The 17131-nt window shown below is 60.0% G+C and overlaps 2 protein-coding genes across 2 annotated transcripts; one reads left to right on the top strand and one right to left on the bottom strand.

Moving 5' to 3' along the window:
• Positions 1–5654: 5654 nt before the first annotated feature.
• Positions 5655–10835, top strand: Ybx2 (Y-box binding protein 2). The gene is made up of 9 exons (XM_055594375.1): positions 5655–5928; positions 6427–6490; positions 7725–7758; positions 8625–8714; positions 9221–9505; positions 9667–9770; positions 9907–10084; positions 10422–10507; positions 10596–10835. The coding sequence occupies exons 1-9, from the start codon at positions 5655–5657 to the stop codon at positions 10615–10617; spliced, it is 1137 nt and encodes a 378-aa protein (XP_055450350.1). The 3' UTR covers positions 10618–10835.
• A 100-nt stretch (positions 10836–10935) lies between these two features.
• On the bottom strand, positions 10936–16853 carry Slc2a4 (solute carrier family 2 member 4). The gene is made up of 11 exons (XM_055594374.1): positions 16713–16853; positions 15404–15520; positions 15141–15313; positions 14928–15052; positions 14698–14813; positions 14438–14600; positions 14167–14354; positions 13944–14048; positions 13735–13836; positions 13067–13270; positions 10936–12517 (listed from the first exon to the last, which is right to left on the bottom strand). Exons 1-11 carry the CDS (start codon positions 16743–16745, stop codon positions 12314–12316), a joined length of 1530 nt encoding a protein of 509 aa, XP_055450349.1. The 5' UTR covers positions 16746–16853; the 3' UTR covers positions 10936–12313.
• Positions 16854–17131: the final 278 nt, after the last annotated feature.

Raw genomic sequence — 17131 nt, 5'->3', positions numbered from 1 at the left:
AAAAAAAAACCCAAAAAAAAAAAAAAAAAAAAAAAAAAAAAAAAGAAGCTCCCTGTGGTGGCACACACCTTTAGTTCTTGCACTCTGGAGAAATGTGGCAGAGTGGGTCAGATCGCTGTGAATTCAAGGTCAGCCTGGTTCCCGGCAGTTCAGGGCCAGCTACATAGCGAAGCTCTGCCTAAAACAAAAATTAGTAAAGACCTGTGAGGTAGCCACACACACCTGCAGAAATGTGTGCGTCCGCCTTGGCACACAGAATGGCTGACTAAAAGAGGGCAACGGAAAGCTGGTAGATATCTGAAATTCTACTTGAGAAACTACTGCATCAATTCCTGGTTCAGTGGAGGGGCTGTGGGTTCTCTTTGGCACCCTTTGGGTTCGAATTCTTAGTATGGATCATTCTTGAAAACAGTTACAATATAAGTGCTGCCAAGTGGGTAGTGGCGCACACCTGTGATCCCAGCACTCGGGAGGCAGAGGCAGGGGGATCCCTGAGCTCGAGGCAGCCTGGTCCACAGAGGAAGTTCCAGGACAGCCAGGTATACACAGAGAAACCCTGTATAAAAAAAAAAAGTGTGTGTGTGTGCGCGCACATGTGATGCCAAAAAGTGATGATACCAATAAGGTGTCACTGTGGAGCCAAGGGTAGTATCTCTGGAAAGATGGGACCTTTCAAAGTGTACTAAAGAGACTTGCTGGGCTGGAGAGGCGGCTCAGAGGGTAAGAGCACTGGCCGCTCTTCCAGAGGACCCGGGTTCAGTTCCCAGCAGCCACATGGTGGCTCACAGCTGTCTGTAGTGAGATCTGGCGTGCAGGCATGTGTGCAGACAGAACATTTATACATAATAAATTAATAAAACTTAAAAAAAAAAAGACTTGCTCATATTTTAATTGAGCTGGCATGGTGGTTCATGTTTTTAATTTCTGGAGTTGGGAGGAAGAGGCAGGTGGGTTGCTGTGAATTCGAAGCCAGCTTGTTCTGTATAGAGAGGTTATTTCATTTGGTTGGTTTTGGGTTTTGGTTTTGTAGTTTTAGTGTTGAGACAGGGTTTCTCTGTGTAGCCCTGGCTATCCTGGAAGTTAGTCTGTAGACCAGGCTGGCCTCTTAACTCGATGATCCGCCTCGGCCTGTGCTGGGATCACGGGCGTGCGCCACCACGGGTGGACTGCAGGTCTACAGTTTTGTGCTTGGATGCAGTCACGCCTCAGCCTGGTCTACAAAGTGAGTTCCAAGGCTATACAGAGAAACCCTGTCTCATAAAACCAAAACACACAAAAGGGGGCTGAGGAGATGTCTCAGAGGTTAAGAGCACTGGCTGCTCTTTCAGAGGACCCGGGTTTAATTCCCAGTGGTAGCTCATGATCATCTGCGACTCCAGCAGGGGGTGCCCGGCTCACTGCACTCTCTTCGCCCCCATGACCGAGTGATTTGTAAAAGCTGGAGAACAGGCTTAGAGCCGTTTGGGGCCTTCTCTTCCTAACACGTGAGGATGGTGCTCAAGACACCTCACTGGAGGAGAATGACAACAACCCCACGATACAGCAAGGGGTGGAGGCCCAGGCTTTTCATCTCGGTGCTGGGAGGCAGAGGACTGGTCCTCTGCGCTCCGAGGTCACCCTCGGCCACACGGTTCCAAGCCAGTGGCTGCAGAGCAATACCCTGTCTCAAAAACAGAACCAAGAACGGGCAGGAGAGAGGGCGCAGGTTAGAGTCCTGGCTGCCTTTGCAGAGGACCTGCGTTCAGGTCCTAGCACCCACAAGGTGGCTCACTGCGGGCTGTAACTCTAGTTCCAGGGGCTCAGACACCCTCTTTCTCCCTACGTGTGTGTGCATGTGTGTGTGTGTGTGTGTGTGTGTGTGTACTGTACAAGCAAAACACATATTAAAATTAATTAATTAGGAGCCAGGCATGGTGGCTTATGCCTTTAATCCCTCTGCTTGGGAAGCAGTGGCAGGCGCATTTCTGTGAGTTTGAGGCCAGCCTGGTCTATAGAGGGAGTCCAGGATAGCCAGCCAGGGCTCTGTTACTCAGAGAAACTCTGTGTTGAAGAAACAAACGAAAGTTTAATTAACTGATTAATTAAAAAATGATATCTCCTTGGTATAAGAACCCAACGCCTCTAACACACACCAAACCTGCCTTGATCGTGTCCTTCTGGAACAGCGAGGGATGCATTTCTATCGTATATTAGTACTAGTTAAAAAGAAAAATATGAGATAGAGGTTCCAAGAAAGAGGTGGGAAGTAAGGGTATCAGATGTAACAGATGGGAGGGAGCAGAGACGGCCGGAGGGATGTTGAGGCTTTGGCAGAGCGCTAGCAGACCTAGGAAAGGCAGAGGAGGTGAGGGTGGCCAAGAAGAGAGGGGAGGTGGAAGAGGAAATGATAGAGACCATAGGTATGGGCTGGTCTAGAAGCTGAGAAACCAGAAAGCAGCTATTAAAAGAGAGGAAGGAGGCTGGCACGGTGGAGTAATCCCAGTACTTGGGAGGCAGGGTCAGGCGGACCTCCACAAGATGAAGACTGGCCTGACTCCATACTGAGTCCCCGGCCCAGCAGGGCTATACAGCAAGATGCCATCTTAGCCCCTCCAACCGCAGGAGATGAGGGGTGAAGAGGAAAGAGGCTGCAAGTGTGTGCTGTGAGGGAGCGGAGTGACGCTAGCCTTATATTCAGAATAAATGCCGCCCGTCTTCGCCTTTCTCTGCTAGAGCCAAGAGTGGTTTTACTGGAAAGCACAGGCTCTGAGGAATGACTAGGGGTGACTGTCGCGGTCACACACGAGAGCCTTGTTCTGTGAGAGAGCTCAAGCAGGCTGTGCTCAGAAGCCTGACCGGCTGAAGAGGGCGCTCGGGCCTGGAGGAGGCGGAAGGACTCGGGGAGAGGCGGCTCGTTAGGCGAAGGCGTTTACTGCAAAGCTTTACCACCTGGGTCTTTTCCACAAGGCGCACGTGGAAGGGAGAGGCAGCCCCTGCGTGTGGTCCTCTGCTGGCCGCCTGCGCGCTGGCCTGTGCTCCCCATAAGGGATCGTAGGGCTTGCAGGGCCCGAGGAGCCAATAGAGGGCGCCAGGGGCCCCGAACCGGAGTGCTTAGGAGCCACCACGCGGGTGCTGCAAACCAAGCATTCTTACACAGGGTTTTTTTTTTTTTTTTTTTTTTTGAGGCAGGGTCTCTCTTCGTAACCCTGGTTCTCCTGGAGTTCATTACGTACGTATACAGGCTGGCCTCAGACAGAGAACTTTATTTGTCTGTGTCTCCGATGCTGAGACTAAAGCTAGTAAGTATACGCTTTAGTAAATTCAAGAGGCAGTGACCACCAAAAGCCAGGGACATCGAAGACGCCCTACAAGCGACAGGAGAACACAGCTGGCCCCGGAGATGTTCAGATGCTGAGATCCACGGAGAGCAGAGCGAGGCACAGAAAGGACCTGGGGCTTGCACTGTGGAAGGGGTGAAAGCAACGAAGACCAGCAGACTGGGTAGGAAGGTCAAACGTCCAAGTTCTGCCCAAGTTTCAGAAAGACTTCAGGGCGACCTGAACAGCCTGGTGAGGTCCACCTGCCGATGCCTCCCCAGCGCAGGGATTAAAAGCGTGTGCCATGTCTGACAGGCCCGTGGCACACATCTTTAACCCCAGAACTCAGGAAGCAGAGGCAGGTGGACCTCTGCTTTCAAGGACAGCCTGGACTACTCTCAAAACAACAACCAAACTGAAAAACCCATTAAACAGTTTGATTTATTTGTCATCTTGTGGCTCCCTCGGACTCCTTATGCAGCCCACACCTGAGCTCCTCCACACTTTGCACAGCTTTGCGATTCCTCTGCTGCGGCAGAGAGGTGCTGGGTTGCCTTCCCCAACTGGGATCTGACCTCCAGGCCAGGGCTCGAGGCGGTGCATGGTTCCCAACAGCTAAGGCGTAGTCATTTCTCCGCCTCACTGGAGACACGCTTGCGTTCTTGTCTCTTCTCTTCTTCCGTTCGCTATGCCTCATGCCCTAGAAGTCCCAACGCTCAGCTCTGAAAGGGCCGGAGGGGTGAGGTGAGCAAGGTTGGGCGATTGGAACGCTATAGTTTGGAATTATGACCGTGGACTGAAGTAGCGGCCAGCAGAGGGCGCGCTGGGACAGGGAGAGACGCGGCTGCCGACCTGGGCACCGCGGGGGCGCACTGGTCGGGCGCGGAGCATCCCTGGGGGCGGGCGCGGAGCATCCCCGGGGCGCACTGGTCGGGCGCGGAGCATCCCGGGGCGGGCCCGGAGCATCCCCGGGGCGCACTGGGTAACGCGGGAGCATCCCCGGGGGCGCACTGGTCGGGCGCGGAGCATCCCCGGGGGCGGACGCAGAGCATCCCCGGGGGCGCACTGGGCGGGCGCGGAGCATCCCCGGGGCGCACTGGGCGGGCGCGGATCATCCCCGGGGACGCACTCGTGCTGCTTCCCGGGGACCGGGGTGCTTCACCAGACTAAGGCTCTGTGCAGCGTCGCCCGTGCCCTCTCGCGTGGACGTCAGCGCCGCCGCACAGCTCTTACTGCGGTGGTGTTCACCGCCTCCTGTGTGTTCAGTGTCAGAGGGGATAAACGGCCCGACCATCCCGAGTTGTGGAAGCGTCGCCGTTAGACAGCTTTCCCATCCTGCGAGGGACCCACCGCCGCGAAACAAGGGCAGCGAGTTCTAGGCAAAGTGCGTGGACAAGGCGGAGAAGGGCTTCTGCCACCCGAATCCAGGGACACCCACGGCCCCAGGCGGGAGACCGTGGCCAGGGGTCAGGGCCCCGGCTGACCCGGAGGAGGCGCACTCCCGGCCTCAGCCTTCAGGGCGCTGGGACCCTGGGCGCGGTCTGCCTTAGCCTAAAGAGAAGGCATCTCGCGGTGCTGGCTACGGGTGTGCACGGCGGTTAGGGCCGAGGAAGGAGGACACTTGTCTCCTGTCCCTCTGAGACTTTGTCGCTTGTAGCCCAGACTGTGCTTGAACTCACTATCTGACCCAGGCTGCCCTCGAGCTCGAGGCGAAAGCGCGAGGATCGGGAGTTCGAGGCCGAGCTGCCCGGTTTGGTTTGCTTCTGTTTCTCGGCGACCCTAAGCACATAAAAACGAAGGGCTTCGGCTCGCGACAGCCTCCGGCGCGCTCTGAGCGGAGGCGCCAGGCCCGGAGGAGCCGGACGCCAGGCACCCGCCGTCCGAAGACCCGCCCACCCGGGTCGTCAGGGGCAACCGGGAGGCTCGGCCGGCCCCCGCCCGGCGCGCACAGGCCAGGTGGCCGTTGGGGCGCCACCAGCCGGTTTGATTTCCCGCGGCCGGTGGAAAGGGGCGGAGGGGGGAGGGGAAACGAGCCACCGGCCAATGGGCTGGGCCGGCGGCGTCACGTGAGCGCGGGAGGCGGGGCCCGGGGCTGCGGAGCCCGGCCCGGGGGCGGGGCCGGGGGCCTGCGTCGCTCCCATTGGCCCGCGGCCTGGGGGCGGGGCCCGAGCGCGCCGCCACAGCCGGCCGCGATTGGCCTCGGCCGTCGACCCGCGGCAGGCGTGCGGGCGAGGCTCGGGGCGCGAGGACCGAGCCGGGTGGCCGGTCCGCGAGCCTGGGGGAGGGGCCGGGGCGGTGGTGGTGGCAGCGGCGGAGGCGGCGGCGGCGGCGGCGGGGGCCGGTACTGGACCCGGCGGGATGAGCGAGGCGGAGGCGGCAGTGGTGGCGACAGCGGCCCCCGCGGCGACGGTGCCCGCGACGGCGGCAGGGGTGGTGGCGGTGGTGGTACCTGTGCCCGCGGGAGAGCCGCAGAAAGCAGGCGGCGGGGCGGGCGGCGGGGGCGGAACCGCCTCTGGCCCCGCCGCTGGGACCCCCTCGGCGCCCGGCCCTCGCACCCCTGGCAACCCGGCGACGGCGGCCTCGGGGACTCCCGCGCCCCCGGCCCGGAGTCAGGCGGACAAGCCGGTGCTGGGTGAGGGGGGCCACGCGCCAGGGCGGCTCTGGGGGCGGCGGGCTGGGGGAGGGGCGGCCGGGCCCGGAGGGCCAACGGGTCCCGGAGCTGTCCAGCAGCTTAGCGGACTCCCCCGGGGGCGCCGCCGCCGCGCCCTCCCGAGCGGAGCCCCGGGTGGGAAGAGCGGCCTCGGGGCCCGGCCACGCCCCGGCGGCGGGACCCCTGAGGCGGGGAGGGCTAGACAGGCTGTTGGGCTTTGGCCCCGAGGGTGGACCAGGTGAGTACCCGGCCCGGTGAAGGCCTGCACGGTGTAGGACGTGAGAGCACGAATCCCCCGTGTGAGTGGGGGATTCCAGTGGATGGAACCGGGGGAGAAGGCCTTAGCGCTCCCAGGGGAGCCTGGCGGGCTCGCAGCTCGTTAGGGAGGCCGGTTAGGCTCTAGCGTAGTTTGTTCTCAAAACTCAGCCCGGCCCCGTCTCTTCCTCCATCTTACTGTCTCACTGCATCTCTGCCTGGCAGCAATCCAAGTCCTGGGCACTGTCAAATGGTTCAACGTCCGGAATGGTTACGGATTCATCAACAGGTATCCGAGGAACCCAGGGAGGGGAGGAACCGGGTGTCTTTTTCCGAACTGGCCCGTGGGATTGGACACCTTGTTTCATCTCTACCATGGCACATGGTGGCGATGTCCAGCTGAGGCTGGTTGAAGGTCTTTAACCACAGCACAAATGTTTGCTCACTGGCAAGATGGCGCTCCGTCCATGTCTTCAAGGGCAGCGGAGGATTAATGATCCAGGAACTTGGCAAACCCGACCCTGGCCTTCCCAGCTCCTCTGCCTCACCCTCTGTAGCTGCTTCATTATTTTTTAGCTCACTGTGTGCCTTTCGGGTAGAATGTTGGGGGCTCCCGAGTGGAGCCCTCACTGATTTCCTGATTAAGGACACCACTCGCTGGCCCCTTCACCGCTTATCTCCCTTAAAGAGCTGTGGCTCATTTGACCAGCCCCCGCCCCCCTTAGGCCTGAAACGGTGTGTAGCTGGGAGGTGCCTGTCAGCTGAACTGCTACTTTCCTTCCTCAGCAGCCTCACCCTGCAGAGTTGGGAGAGCAGATGCTGACCAAGTAGAGCCAGGCCTCTGCCTTCCCCAGCCCAGCCCCCCTGGGAGCCTCGGCCCCCTCTCTACAGGCTGACCTTTGTGCAGATCTGAGTATTTTAAAACTAGAATGTTTGTCCGGGTTCCTGCAAGGAGTACCGCCTGTCTCCTGTCCTGGGACCAAACCAGAGTCAGAGGCCAGGTGGTGCTAGAGAACGGGAGTGTGGGCGACCTCTCCTCAGCCTGCTGTGGAGAGGCTGTGGTTCACCTTCAGATAAGACCTGGCCCTATTGCAGTGTTCCCGGCTCACACTGTATGCCCCTGGCTCTGGCCCTGCTTTCTCCCTCCTTGACAGTGGAAGGAAGGAGCCTGTGGAATTTTCCAGCCCCCACAGGGGGCTAGGGGAGGAGGGCATATTGGCCAGGGACAGTTACACCCGGCACCAGCAGGCTCTGCGGCGCCCTGGGGAGAAGGGACGCTGACCTGGCTCCTCCAAGGTGCTCTTGCTGCCTCCCCTACTTTCCCTATGGTGTCCAAGTTTTTCACCGAGGGTTTCCGGCATGCAGCTATCTGCACCAGCTTTCGGGGCCCCTCTGGCTTCTTCATGCCCCCAAGGAAGGAGCTGGGGTAGTGGCGACGATGCCCTCCTTGGGCATGGGTGCCTGGGGAGGCGTCGGCGGGAGAGGGCGCCTACCTCCCCTCACCAACCCGTCCTGTCCCGCAGGAATGACACCAAGGAGGATGTCTTTGTTCACCAGGTAAGGGCTAGGCTGGCGCTGTGGGGGGGCACCGGCCTCCCTGGAAGCCTTTGGCCTAACACATGTAGCTGCACACACTGTGTGGCTCGTACTTCACGATGGCCTGCCCGGGAGGAGTAGCTGGCGTCGCCTCAGGTGCCTGTGTGGACCACCATTAGCCCCACATTGGCTGAATTGCTGAGCAGCTGTCAGAGCCGTGGGGGTAGCCCTCAGGGCTGCCCACCGCCCCACCACCTCCTGGGACCTGTTAACAGCACAGGAAGGAATGAGGCAATTTTCCGAGGGGAAGGCCAGAGGCACTTGGGCGCAATGTCAGTGGTTCGCAGCAGCAGCAGCAGCACCTGAACCCTCAGGCCCCGCCCGGCCGCTGCGTTAATCAGACCCGGGGCTGGGGCGGGCACTCTGTTCTAACACGCTCCCAGGTGATTCTGGTGCTGGCTAGCTTGAGAACCACTGCTCTGGTGGAGAGCGCTCAGTGGGATCGAGGTAAGCGCAGTATGTTTCACCCACTTCACACCTTAAGACCTTTCAGCCTTTGTTTTGCTTTTGAGTTTCTGCTGCCTCCATTTTTTTTGCAGTCCTTGAGGGGTACAGGGGGAAGGGAGGACATGTTGGGGACAGTGGTGACTGCAGTGGGTCCCTCAGACCTCTAGGCCATGACTCTCCCTTACTAATGCATTTATCTCTCGTGGTGTGGAGCCTCCTCCGGGCCCCTTCCCTCCTGCTCTGACCACTTTCCTGCTCTGCCCTTGAGCCCTGGACTCCAATAAAATGTCACAAAGAAGGAAGCTGGGAAGAGGCTGAAGCTGGGTCGAGGGCTCCTGGTCTTGCTGCCCTCACCTTCCTCATGACTTTTCCCCAACCAGACAGCTATTAAAAGAAACAACCCCAGGAAGTTTCTGCGAAGTGTTGGCGACGGGGAGACTGTGGAGTTTGACGTCGTGGAAGGAGAGAAGGTTGGGGAGCTGCTGCGGGTGGCCTGGAGGCCAGCACTGTGGGAGGGTGGCCTAGAGGCCAGCACAGGCTTGGACCCTCCTGACAGCACGTCCGCCTCTGGTGTGGGAATGGGGCCTGTCCTCTGTCACCTGGCTAGGGATGCCCCAAGACATGTCCCAAAGAATCCGTCCCTCTCGCCAGCCAGTGAGGTCACTAAGCACGTCCCTGTCTGTTTTCTACACGGAGCCTCCATCCTCTGGAGCGAGGGTGGGCCAGTGGCTCTCACCCTGCCCCGTCTTCACGCTCTGTAGGGACTGTAGCGGTCATTTCTAACCACAAGGGGCTTCTCCTCGGATGGGCACAAACTCCTGCTGCTGCCCACGGGGAGAGGGAAGGGGATGAGTGATATTGAGGAACAACAGGATAGAGGATTTGGGCCAGAAGAAGAGGGCACCAGTGATCTGGCCGGTCTGTGAGTTTGCTGTGGGGCGGGTTCTGATTGCTTCCTCCCTCCCTCCCTCCCCAGGGTGCAGAAGCTGCTAATGTAACTGGGCCTGGGGGGGTGCCAGTGAAGGGCAGCCGCTATGCCCCAAATCGACGTAGATTCCGCAGATTCATTCCCCGGCCTCGCCCAGCTGCCCCCCCACCCATGGTGGCAGAGGCTCCCTCAGGCGGGACAGAACCTGGCAGCGAGGGCGAGCGGGCAGAGGACTCCGGGCAGCGCCCCAGACGACGGCGCCCACCACCCTTCTTCTATCGAAGGCGGTTTGTGCGAGGCCCTCGGCCCCCTAATCAGCAGCAGCCCATAGAGGTGAGACACAGCTGCAGGCCGGGAGCCAGCACTCCACATTCTGGAAAGAAGTGGGCAGAGACCATGGAGTCGTCACCGGGAGAACTGAGCTGGGAGGCACCGAGGTGGCCTGGGTCAGCTGGGGAGCGCCATCGCCCACCGAGGCCTTAATGTATTTCCAGGGCTCTGACGGGGTAGAACCCAAGGAGACGGCCCCATTGGAGGGTGACCAACAGCAGGGAGATGAGCGGGTGCCCCCACCCAGGTTCCGGCCTAGGTACCGAAGGTAAGACTATGAGGGGTTTTTTGTCTTCCCCCTCAGGGTCCAGCGTTGGGCTCATCATGGGAAAGGAGAAAACGGGGAGCCCTGGGAAGAGAGTCTGCCCTGGCTTCCCTGGTCCTGTCAGAGTTTCTCTTTTTAGGCCTTTCCGTCCCAGGCCACCCCAACAGCCTACCACAGAAGGTGGGGATGGCGAGACCAAGCCCAGCCAAGGTCCCACTAATGGCTCCCGGCCTGAGCCCCAGCGGCCACGAAACCGCCCCTACTTCCAGCGGCGTCGGCAGCAGCCCCCTGGCCCCCGGCAGCCTATAGCCGCAGAGGTGAGGGTCTTGGCTGCCCAAAACTTGGTGTGGCAAAAGCCGAGATCAGTTGTCCTCTTTTTTTGTCCTTTTCCTCTGCTTCTAACTTCTGCCCATTGTACCTCTACTTTCCTTGTCCCCATCCCTCTGCCGGCCTGCTTGGCCCACCCCAGACAGACATTACCCTCACCAGGAAACCCCTGCACAGGCTGCCAAGCTCATGTCTTGTCATGACCCCCCTCCCCACTCCCAGTGGTTGGGGGGGGCCTTGTGGGGGGGCTAGTTGGACGGAATGAGAAAAGTTAAAAGTAGACTTTGAAGGCTGTGAATAAGTCTTATTCCCCGCTGCTCTCTCCAGACCTCAGCACCTATCAACAGTGGGGACCCCCCCCACCACCATACTGGAGTGATTCCAGCTCAGAGGACACCCAGAACTACCATCTGGTGAGAGTCTTGGCTCCTCAGGGCAGATGAGTGCTGGGGCTGGATTCGGCTAAGTTACCCTTTATGATTTGTCTCTCTCTCGTCTTAGGTATCTGCCAGTTTCCAACTGACTCTACCCAACATCCACCTCCCCCCTTTCCCATAATTCATGACATCAAAACATCGGCTTTCCCCTTGAGACTCAGGAGGGCCAAAGCAACAGCCTTTGGCTTTTTTCTCTTTTTTCCCCTCCCTACCAAGGGTTGGAGGAAGGGTCCATCCTTATTGTTCGCAGGCATCGCCTCCCTCCCCTAAGTCAGGCTGAGAAGGAACCAGCCAGCACTCACCTCCTCCTGATTGTTTTTCTTTCCCACCCATTTATTTTTTGTTTCCCTTCGCCCTCCCCCCAAACACCTCTGAAGCCATTTTATGAACTGTCGTGCCGCCTGAGCCTCCAGTAAAAACAAAAGCAGGCTTTCTTGTCTTGGTCTCTGCCTTTTCTGTTGGAGAATGCAGAGTCGTCGCCACCCACTGGTGAACCACCCTGGGCTGGAGTGAGGTGTGCACAGGGGCCGCTGCTGACTCCTGGCTCCACGGACAAGAGCCCAGCAGCCAACTGAGGGGGAGGTCTCTGCAGTGCCTGGGTTACCAAACACTTAATGCCAGCTAAAGCAGTAGGTAAAGTAGGAAGCCAGGTGTGGCAGCACTCAGGAAGCTGAGACAGGGGGCTTCCTAATTCCAGGTCATCCTGGGCCACATAGACTCAAGAAAACAGATTGTTTTAAAAAGTGGAGCATAGTTTCGGGCCTCTAAACCCAGCACTCTGGGAGGCTGAGAAAGAGGTTTAGTACAACTTCAAGGCCAGCCTGAGCTGTATATTGAGACCTTTTTTTTTTTTTTAAAGGAGGGGATGAATGTGGATATGAGTAAGTGACAGAATCTAGGCTCCAGGGGCTTCTGAGCCCTGAGCCAAGGCAGGACAAAGAGGAAGAGGGTGGGTTAGGGCACCTCTCTGTACCACACCCTCCAGTGCCTCCACGACAGGACGCTCACCTTCAGACAGTGACTTTATGGATGAATCTCTATGTACACATTTACCGAGCAGCCCTTGGGGTTCTGCTCCCTACCCGTTCAAGACATGAAAAATACTCAAAGGCTCCCTCCCAGCCAGCGTTTCTAGGCAGCCTTTCAAGTCCCTCCTGCCCTAGTTGGTCGAAAGCTTTCGGATCTAGCAGCCTTCCTGGAGGGGAACGAGAAGGAGCTGGTACCCACACTTGGCCATCCGGGAGCAGTGGGCTAGGACCCCAAATCTAGAGACCAAAGCTTTCTGCTGCTCCTCGACAAGTCAGGTACATGCTGTTGTGCTCTTTTGCCCTGGAAGGCCAGGCTAAGGCCAGGCTCTGGGAGGGTGTCCTTTACCCTGGAGGGGGCCAAGACAACCCCCTTCACCCAGAGTCTATGTGGCAAGAATTCAGTGAAAGTGCCAGATTGTGGGGAGGAGTCAGCGTTGGCAGGAAAGCACCCCTATCCACCTCTGTTCTGCTCTTCCCACTGAACCCAGTGCCCTTCCTGCAGACCCAGAGTCCGGGCAGAAGCAGGAGGAAGGCAGGAGGGGAGAAAAGCCCGCTCAGGTGGCCACAGCCTAGCCACAGCATAAATAATCCACAAGAGTCACACGAGGGGAAGGGGGCCTCTGAACCACCCTGCCCTTCAGCCCCCAGTTCCCCAGGCTGCAGGCTTCTTCATCCTGGAGCTAACAGGGAAGAGAGAGTTAAAGTGCCGCAGAGGAAAGGGAGTCTGCAGGCAGCTCTCACCCTGCCCGGCCCCTCAGTCATTCTCGTCTGGCCCTAAGTATTCAAGTTCTGTACTGGGTTTCACCTCCTGCTCTAAGAGGGAAGGAGTCCGGCGGAAGGCGGCTGAGATCTGGTCAAACGTCCGGCCTCGGGTTTCAGGCACTTTTAGGAAGGTGAAGATGAAGAAGCCAAGTAGGAGGACGGCAAATAGAAGGAAGACGTAGGGGCCCATAGCATCCTGGGACAGTGGGAAAAAGAGGTTGTGACAAGAGGGTGGGAAAATAGAAGGAACACACAGGTAGGGGCACAGAGCATCCTGGGACAGATGGAGAAAGAGGTGTTGCCGGGGTGGGGTGGGAAGCCAGGAACTAAAGACTAGGGGAACTGGGGCTACTGGAGGAGGTGGCTCCTTTAAGAGGCGATGGAAAGGACCAGAAATGAGAGTTTATGTTGAAAAACTCCTTTAGCTTTTTAACCTTTGCTATCCTAAGAATGTATACTTGGAGCAGATTCCTAAAGCCATTTATAACATTAACAAAGTTTGTAATTTTATTTCTGGTCTAAATCATACCACTGGCTTATTTTTCAGAAGACACCTAAGCTGCTTTCCCATCTGCTCCCCCTCCCCCGTTTCTCTCCTTTGATTCTGGTGTGGTAGGGTAGCTCCGCCAGACTGAGACCACCACCCGTTGGGCTGAGAGACCCTGGGCAGACAGGGAGGGGCTGGGGCGAGCTGCCGCCCCTCTGGCCGCTGGTATCAGACACTGGGTAAGGGCAGGGAACCTACCGCAACATACTGGAAGCCCATGCCAACGATGAAGTTGCAGGTCCAGTTGGAGAAGCCAGCTACAGCCATGGCTGCCGGGCGAGGTCCCTGGCTGAAGAGCTCAGCCACAATGAACCAAGGGATGGGGCCGGGGCCAATCTCAAAGAAGGCCACAAAGCCAAATATGGCCACGATGGAGACATAGCTCATGGCTGGAACCCGTTCCTAGAGACCAGGAAGGAATGATGGAAAATTTGGTTCTGGCCTCTCTAGATTGCTCCCCCCCCCCCCCCCTTGCCCTTGACACGGAGAACTGAAATCTCAGGCCCTGGGGCATCCTCCACCTCCTTTTAGACAGGGCTCTCGGTATGTTGCTCAGGTTGGCCTTGAACCTGCACCTCAACCTCCCAAGTGTTGAGCTGCCCTGGAGAACTTGAGTGCTGCCATTTTGTTGGCTACCTCAGGAGGTTTCAAGGTAGGGAGAATAGCCTGGTCTCTTGCTTCTAAGATGTTGATTCTCCCTTGGCTCTGAAGGTGTGTCTTTGGGAATTACTGCTCCAGAGGCCCCAGTGCGGCCAGGCTACCTCAGAAAAATAGACCACAGACCTTAGCACCCCTGGTCCTGGCATACTCTCAGGGGTTGTGCCCGCAGGCTAGACCGCTGTGTGCTCACAGCCCCAAGGCCTCACCAGCAGCAGCAGAGCCACAGTCATCAAGATGGCACAGCCACACATGCCTGCCAGGCCCAGGAGATGGAGGGTCCGTCGCCCGGCCCGCTCTACCAGGAGCACCTGTGGGGACAGTGATCGGTGGTGCGAGGGGGCTCGGTCGGTTGGGCCCTCCGGGGCACCCGGGGCTGTAAGAGCGGCGGTGTGGCCGTCCTCAGGCAAGCAGTTACCGAGACCAGCGTGAAGACCGTGTTGACCACGCCAGCTCCTATGGTGGCGTAGGCTGGCTGTCCCACCCCAGCCGACTCGAAGATGCTGGTTGAATAGTAGAAAACCTGGAGGCGAAGGAGCAGGAGTCAGGGTTGCCAGCCTTCCCCTGACTGGACTGGACGAAAGGCTGATGGAGGAGGAGGCCGGTTCCCGACCCGCGCCCCGCCTGGCCTCCACGCGTACAGCGTTGATGCCGGACAGCTGCTGGCTCAGCTGCAGCACCACGGCGATGGTCAGGGGCTGCCGGTGGGTACGGCTGCCCAGGAGCTGCAGCAGGGACATCGGCCGCTCTCGCTCCAACTTCCGCTTCTCATCCTTGAGCTCAGCCAGCGCGTCGGACACGTCGGCCCAGCCTGTCAGGCGCTTCAGACCTGGGGGCAGGGAGTGTCAGGCGCGGGGGGGGGGGGGGGGGGGGGGCGGGGGACCAGCAGGGCGGGTGGAGGCGAGAGCTCACTCTTTCGGGCAGGCCCCTCCAGGTTGCGGATGATGTAGAGGTAGCGGGGGCTTTCGGGACAGAAGGGCAGCAGGACTAGCTGCAGGACAGCAGGGAGCACCGTGATGGCCAGAAGCAGCGGCCACAGGGCAGCTGTGCCCAGCAGGGACTCCAGGCCCAGCACCTGCCGGGGAGGTAGAGAGGACAGGTGACTGATCTCTCTGCCCCGCCACAGCTGCCCACTCCAAGTCCTGCTCCTGGCCCCCACAAGGCCTATTTACCTGGGCAACCAGAATGCCAATGACGATGGCCAATTGGTTGAGTGTTCCCAAGGCACCCCGAAGATGAGTGGGGGCGATCTCTCCCACATACAGGGGCACCAACCCCGATGTCAGCCCTGGGCAGGAGGGAGAGGACAGAGCCGAGGAGGACAGCTGAGCGCTCCCACGCAAGCCCACACACAATTAAGTAAAGCAGAGCTACGGAGTAGAGCCCCAGCTCCCGAGGGTACCTGAGTAGGCGCCGATGAGAAACCGGCCGAGGATGAGTATCTCATAGGAGGCAGCCGCGTTGGCCAGGCCCATGAGGACGCCCCCCAGCACTGCCAAGACGTTGTTGGCCAGCATAGCCCTTTTCCTGGCAGACACAGAAGGAGGAGGGCTCGCCAGGGCCCCCAGGCCCCGGCCCCTCCCTGCCGCCCCACCCCCACGCTCCAGCTCCTTACCTTCCCAACCACTGAGAAAGGACACCAACCAGAAAGGAGGAGATCATGCCACCCACGGAGAAGATGGCGACGGAGAGGGCCCAGAGTGTGGTGAGGGTGCCTGGCGGGATGGAACCCGGTCCCTCAGGGCCCTGCCGCCCCAGCCATGTGGCATTGTAGCTCTGTTCAATCACCTGGGGGGGGGGGGGCACAAGGCAGGAGTGAGTCCGGCGACCCTTCTTCCTCCGACACCCGGGCCCCCCCACCCCCCGCAGGGTGCTCACCTTCTGAGGGGCATTGATGACTCCGATGTTATAGCCAAACTGAAGGGAGCCTAGCACAGCTGAGAACACAGCAAGGACCAGCGTCCCGGTCACTCGCTGCCGAGGGGGCTCCCCGTCCTGGACAGACAGACAGAAAGAGAGGAGAGTCAGGGAGAGTCCTCGGCAGCGGCCGGGGCCCCAGCTACAGCCTGATGAGGCTGGGCTCCATCCAACATACTGGGAGGAGAAAGTGGGCCATATTAGGAATTGTAGAGAGATCTCACTGTAAACAGCGCTCAACGGGAACCTAGGCACGCAGGGGAAAACGATGCCCGAGCTCACTCGACAGCAGACGGCTCAGGATCTGCACCTCAGACTTGCCCTGTGACCTTGAGGCAGGCTTAGATTCGTGTGTGACCTTGGCTAAGTCACTTCCCCGCTCTAAACTGAGCCGAGGTTTCCTCTTCGGTCAGGTGATATCACCCCTCCCCCGGGTACCTGTCAGTACGTGAAAACACTGCAAAATCAACACCAGCTATTAGAAGTATCCAGACAGTGGCGGCTCCTACAAACTGATGCTTCTGACGTTAGCACGAGCCCGTGCTCTCCCTTCAGAAGTTCCCTCATCTGGCTCCAGCCCGCCCCCAAAGGGCCCATTCCACAAAGGGCGTCGGGTCATTGCTTTGGGGTGGCTTTTTAAGTCTAGGCCTAGCCTCCCCTCAGCTCCTAAGCTGGGCCCAAGTACTCGGGGACAAGGAGACATGACGGGATTTTAGCAGGGAGAGCGAGCGCCCAGGGGAAGAGGGAGGGACGGTGGTGGTGTGAGGGGCGGTGGCCGCGCGGCCGCTGCTGGCGGCACAGTCTGTCTCCGTGCGGAAACCTGAGCTGGGGGTGGGGGGGGCCGTCACTCCCCTCCGCCCTCCACCCAGCGCGAGGCCAGGAGAAAGTTCAGCCTCCGGGAGGGCCGCCAGGAGTGGGGGTGGGGCCCGGGGCGCCTCGGTCCTAGAAGCACCGAGCCTGGACAGACGGGCAGCTCAGGGCGTCAGCTCAGTGACGCTCGGCTCGGCCTCCCGAGCGGGGTCGAGGGCAGGGTGTCGCCGGGAGGCGGAGCGGGGTCCGGGGGACCCAGTCCCAGCCCGGGCGCGTGAAGCCTCCCGGCGGGGCTGGAATCCGACCGTCACGGGTTGCCTCGGCGGAGTATAAATAGCCAGCCCCCTCCTCCCGCCTCCGCGCCTGCGCGCGAGCCTGCGCCCGGCCGACCCCGACCGCGACCCCGGCCCGGGAGACGCAGCCCCCGCCTCCCCGGTTCGCCCCGAGCGCGGAGCCTCACTTCGGAGCCGATCTGCTGGAACCCCGACGGCATCTCGCGTCGAGCCTCGGGCGCTGCAGCAGGGAGAACCGACTAGGGTGTCCGGCCCCGGCCTGGCGGGCAGAAGGAGGGGACCCCGGCGTCCCGAGGCGGCGTGCGCGGGGCAGGCCCGGCGGAGCCCACAGGCGCGACCCAAAGAGCCGGAGAGCGCCGGGGCTCTCCGGGAAGGAGGGAGCCGGGCGGGGAAGAGATGCTGCGGCCGCGGCCGCCCCCGTCCCGCCCCCGCGGACACGCCCTCCGCTGCGCCCATTGGCCAGGGGCGCGCACACCCCAAAAGGCCACGCCCCCACCCGGGCGCCGTCTGCGGGGAGACGCGCCCCCGAGCTTCCCGCCGGCCGCCCAGTCCTCAGAGTGGGGTCCCCGGAACAAAAGGCTCCTCC

This window comes from Psammomys obesus, unplaced genomic scaffold (genome assembly GCF_907164565.1).
Source record: "Psammomys obesus unplaced genomic scaffold, mPsaObe1.curated_primary_1811, whole genome shotgun sequence".
NCBI classification, from domain to species: Eukaryota; Metazoa; Chordata; class Mammalia; order Rodentia; family Muridae; genus Psammomys; species Psammomys obesus.
This window is presented reverse-complemented; position numbering and strand designations above follow the sequence as displayed.

What these genes read in the sequence shown, in the direction of transcription:
- Ybx2 (XM_055594375.1), top strand. Translation starts at nt 5,655, where the DNA reads ATGAGCGAGGCGGAGGCGGCAGTGGTGGCGACAGCGGCCCCCGCGGCG. An exon ending in AGGATGTCTTTGTTCACCAG is followed by an intron (nt 7,759 to 8,624) that starts GTAAGGGCTAGG and finishes TTCCCCAACCAG; the next exon opens with ACAGCTATTAAAAGAAACAA. An exon ending in ATCAGCAGCAGCCCATAGAG is followed by an intron (nt 9,506 to 9,666) that starts GTGAGACACAGC and finishes ATGTATTTCCAG; the next exon opens with GGCTCTGACGGGGTAGAACC.
- Slc2a4 (XM_055594374.1), bottom strand. Translation starts at nt 16,745, where the DNA reads ATGCCGTCGGGGTTCCAGCAGATCGGCTCCGAA. An exon ending in CTTTCTCAGTGGTTGGGAAG is followed by an intron (nt 15,053 to 15,140) that starts GTAAGGAGCTGG and finishes TGTGTCTGCCAG; the next exon opens with GAAAAGGGCTATGCTGGCCA. An exon ending in TGGGCTTCCAGTATGTTGCG is followed by an intron (nt 12,518 to 13,066) that starts GTAGGTTCCCTG and finishes CCACTGTCCCAG; the next exon opens with GATGCTATGGGCCCCTACGT.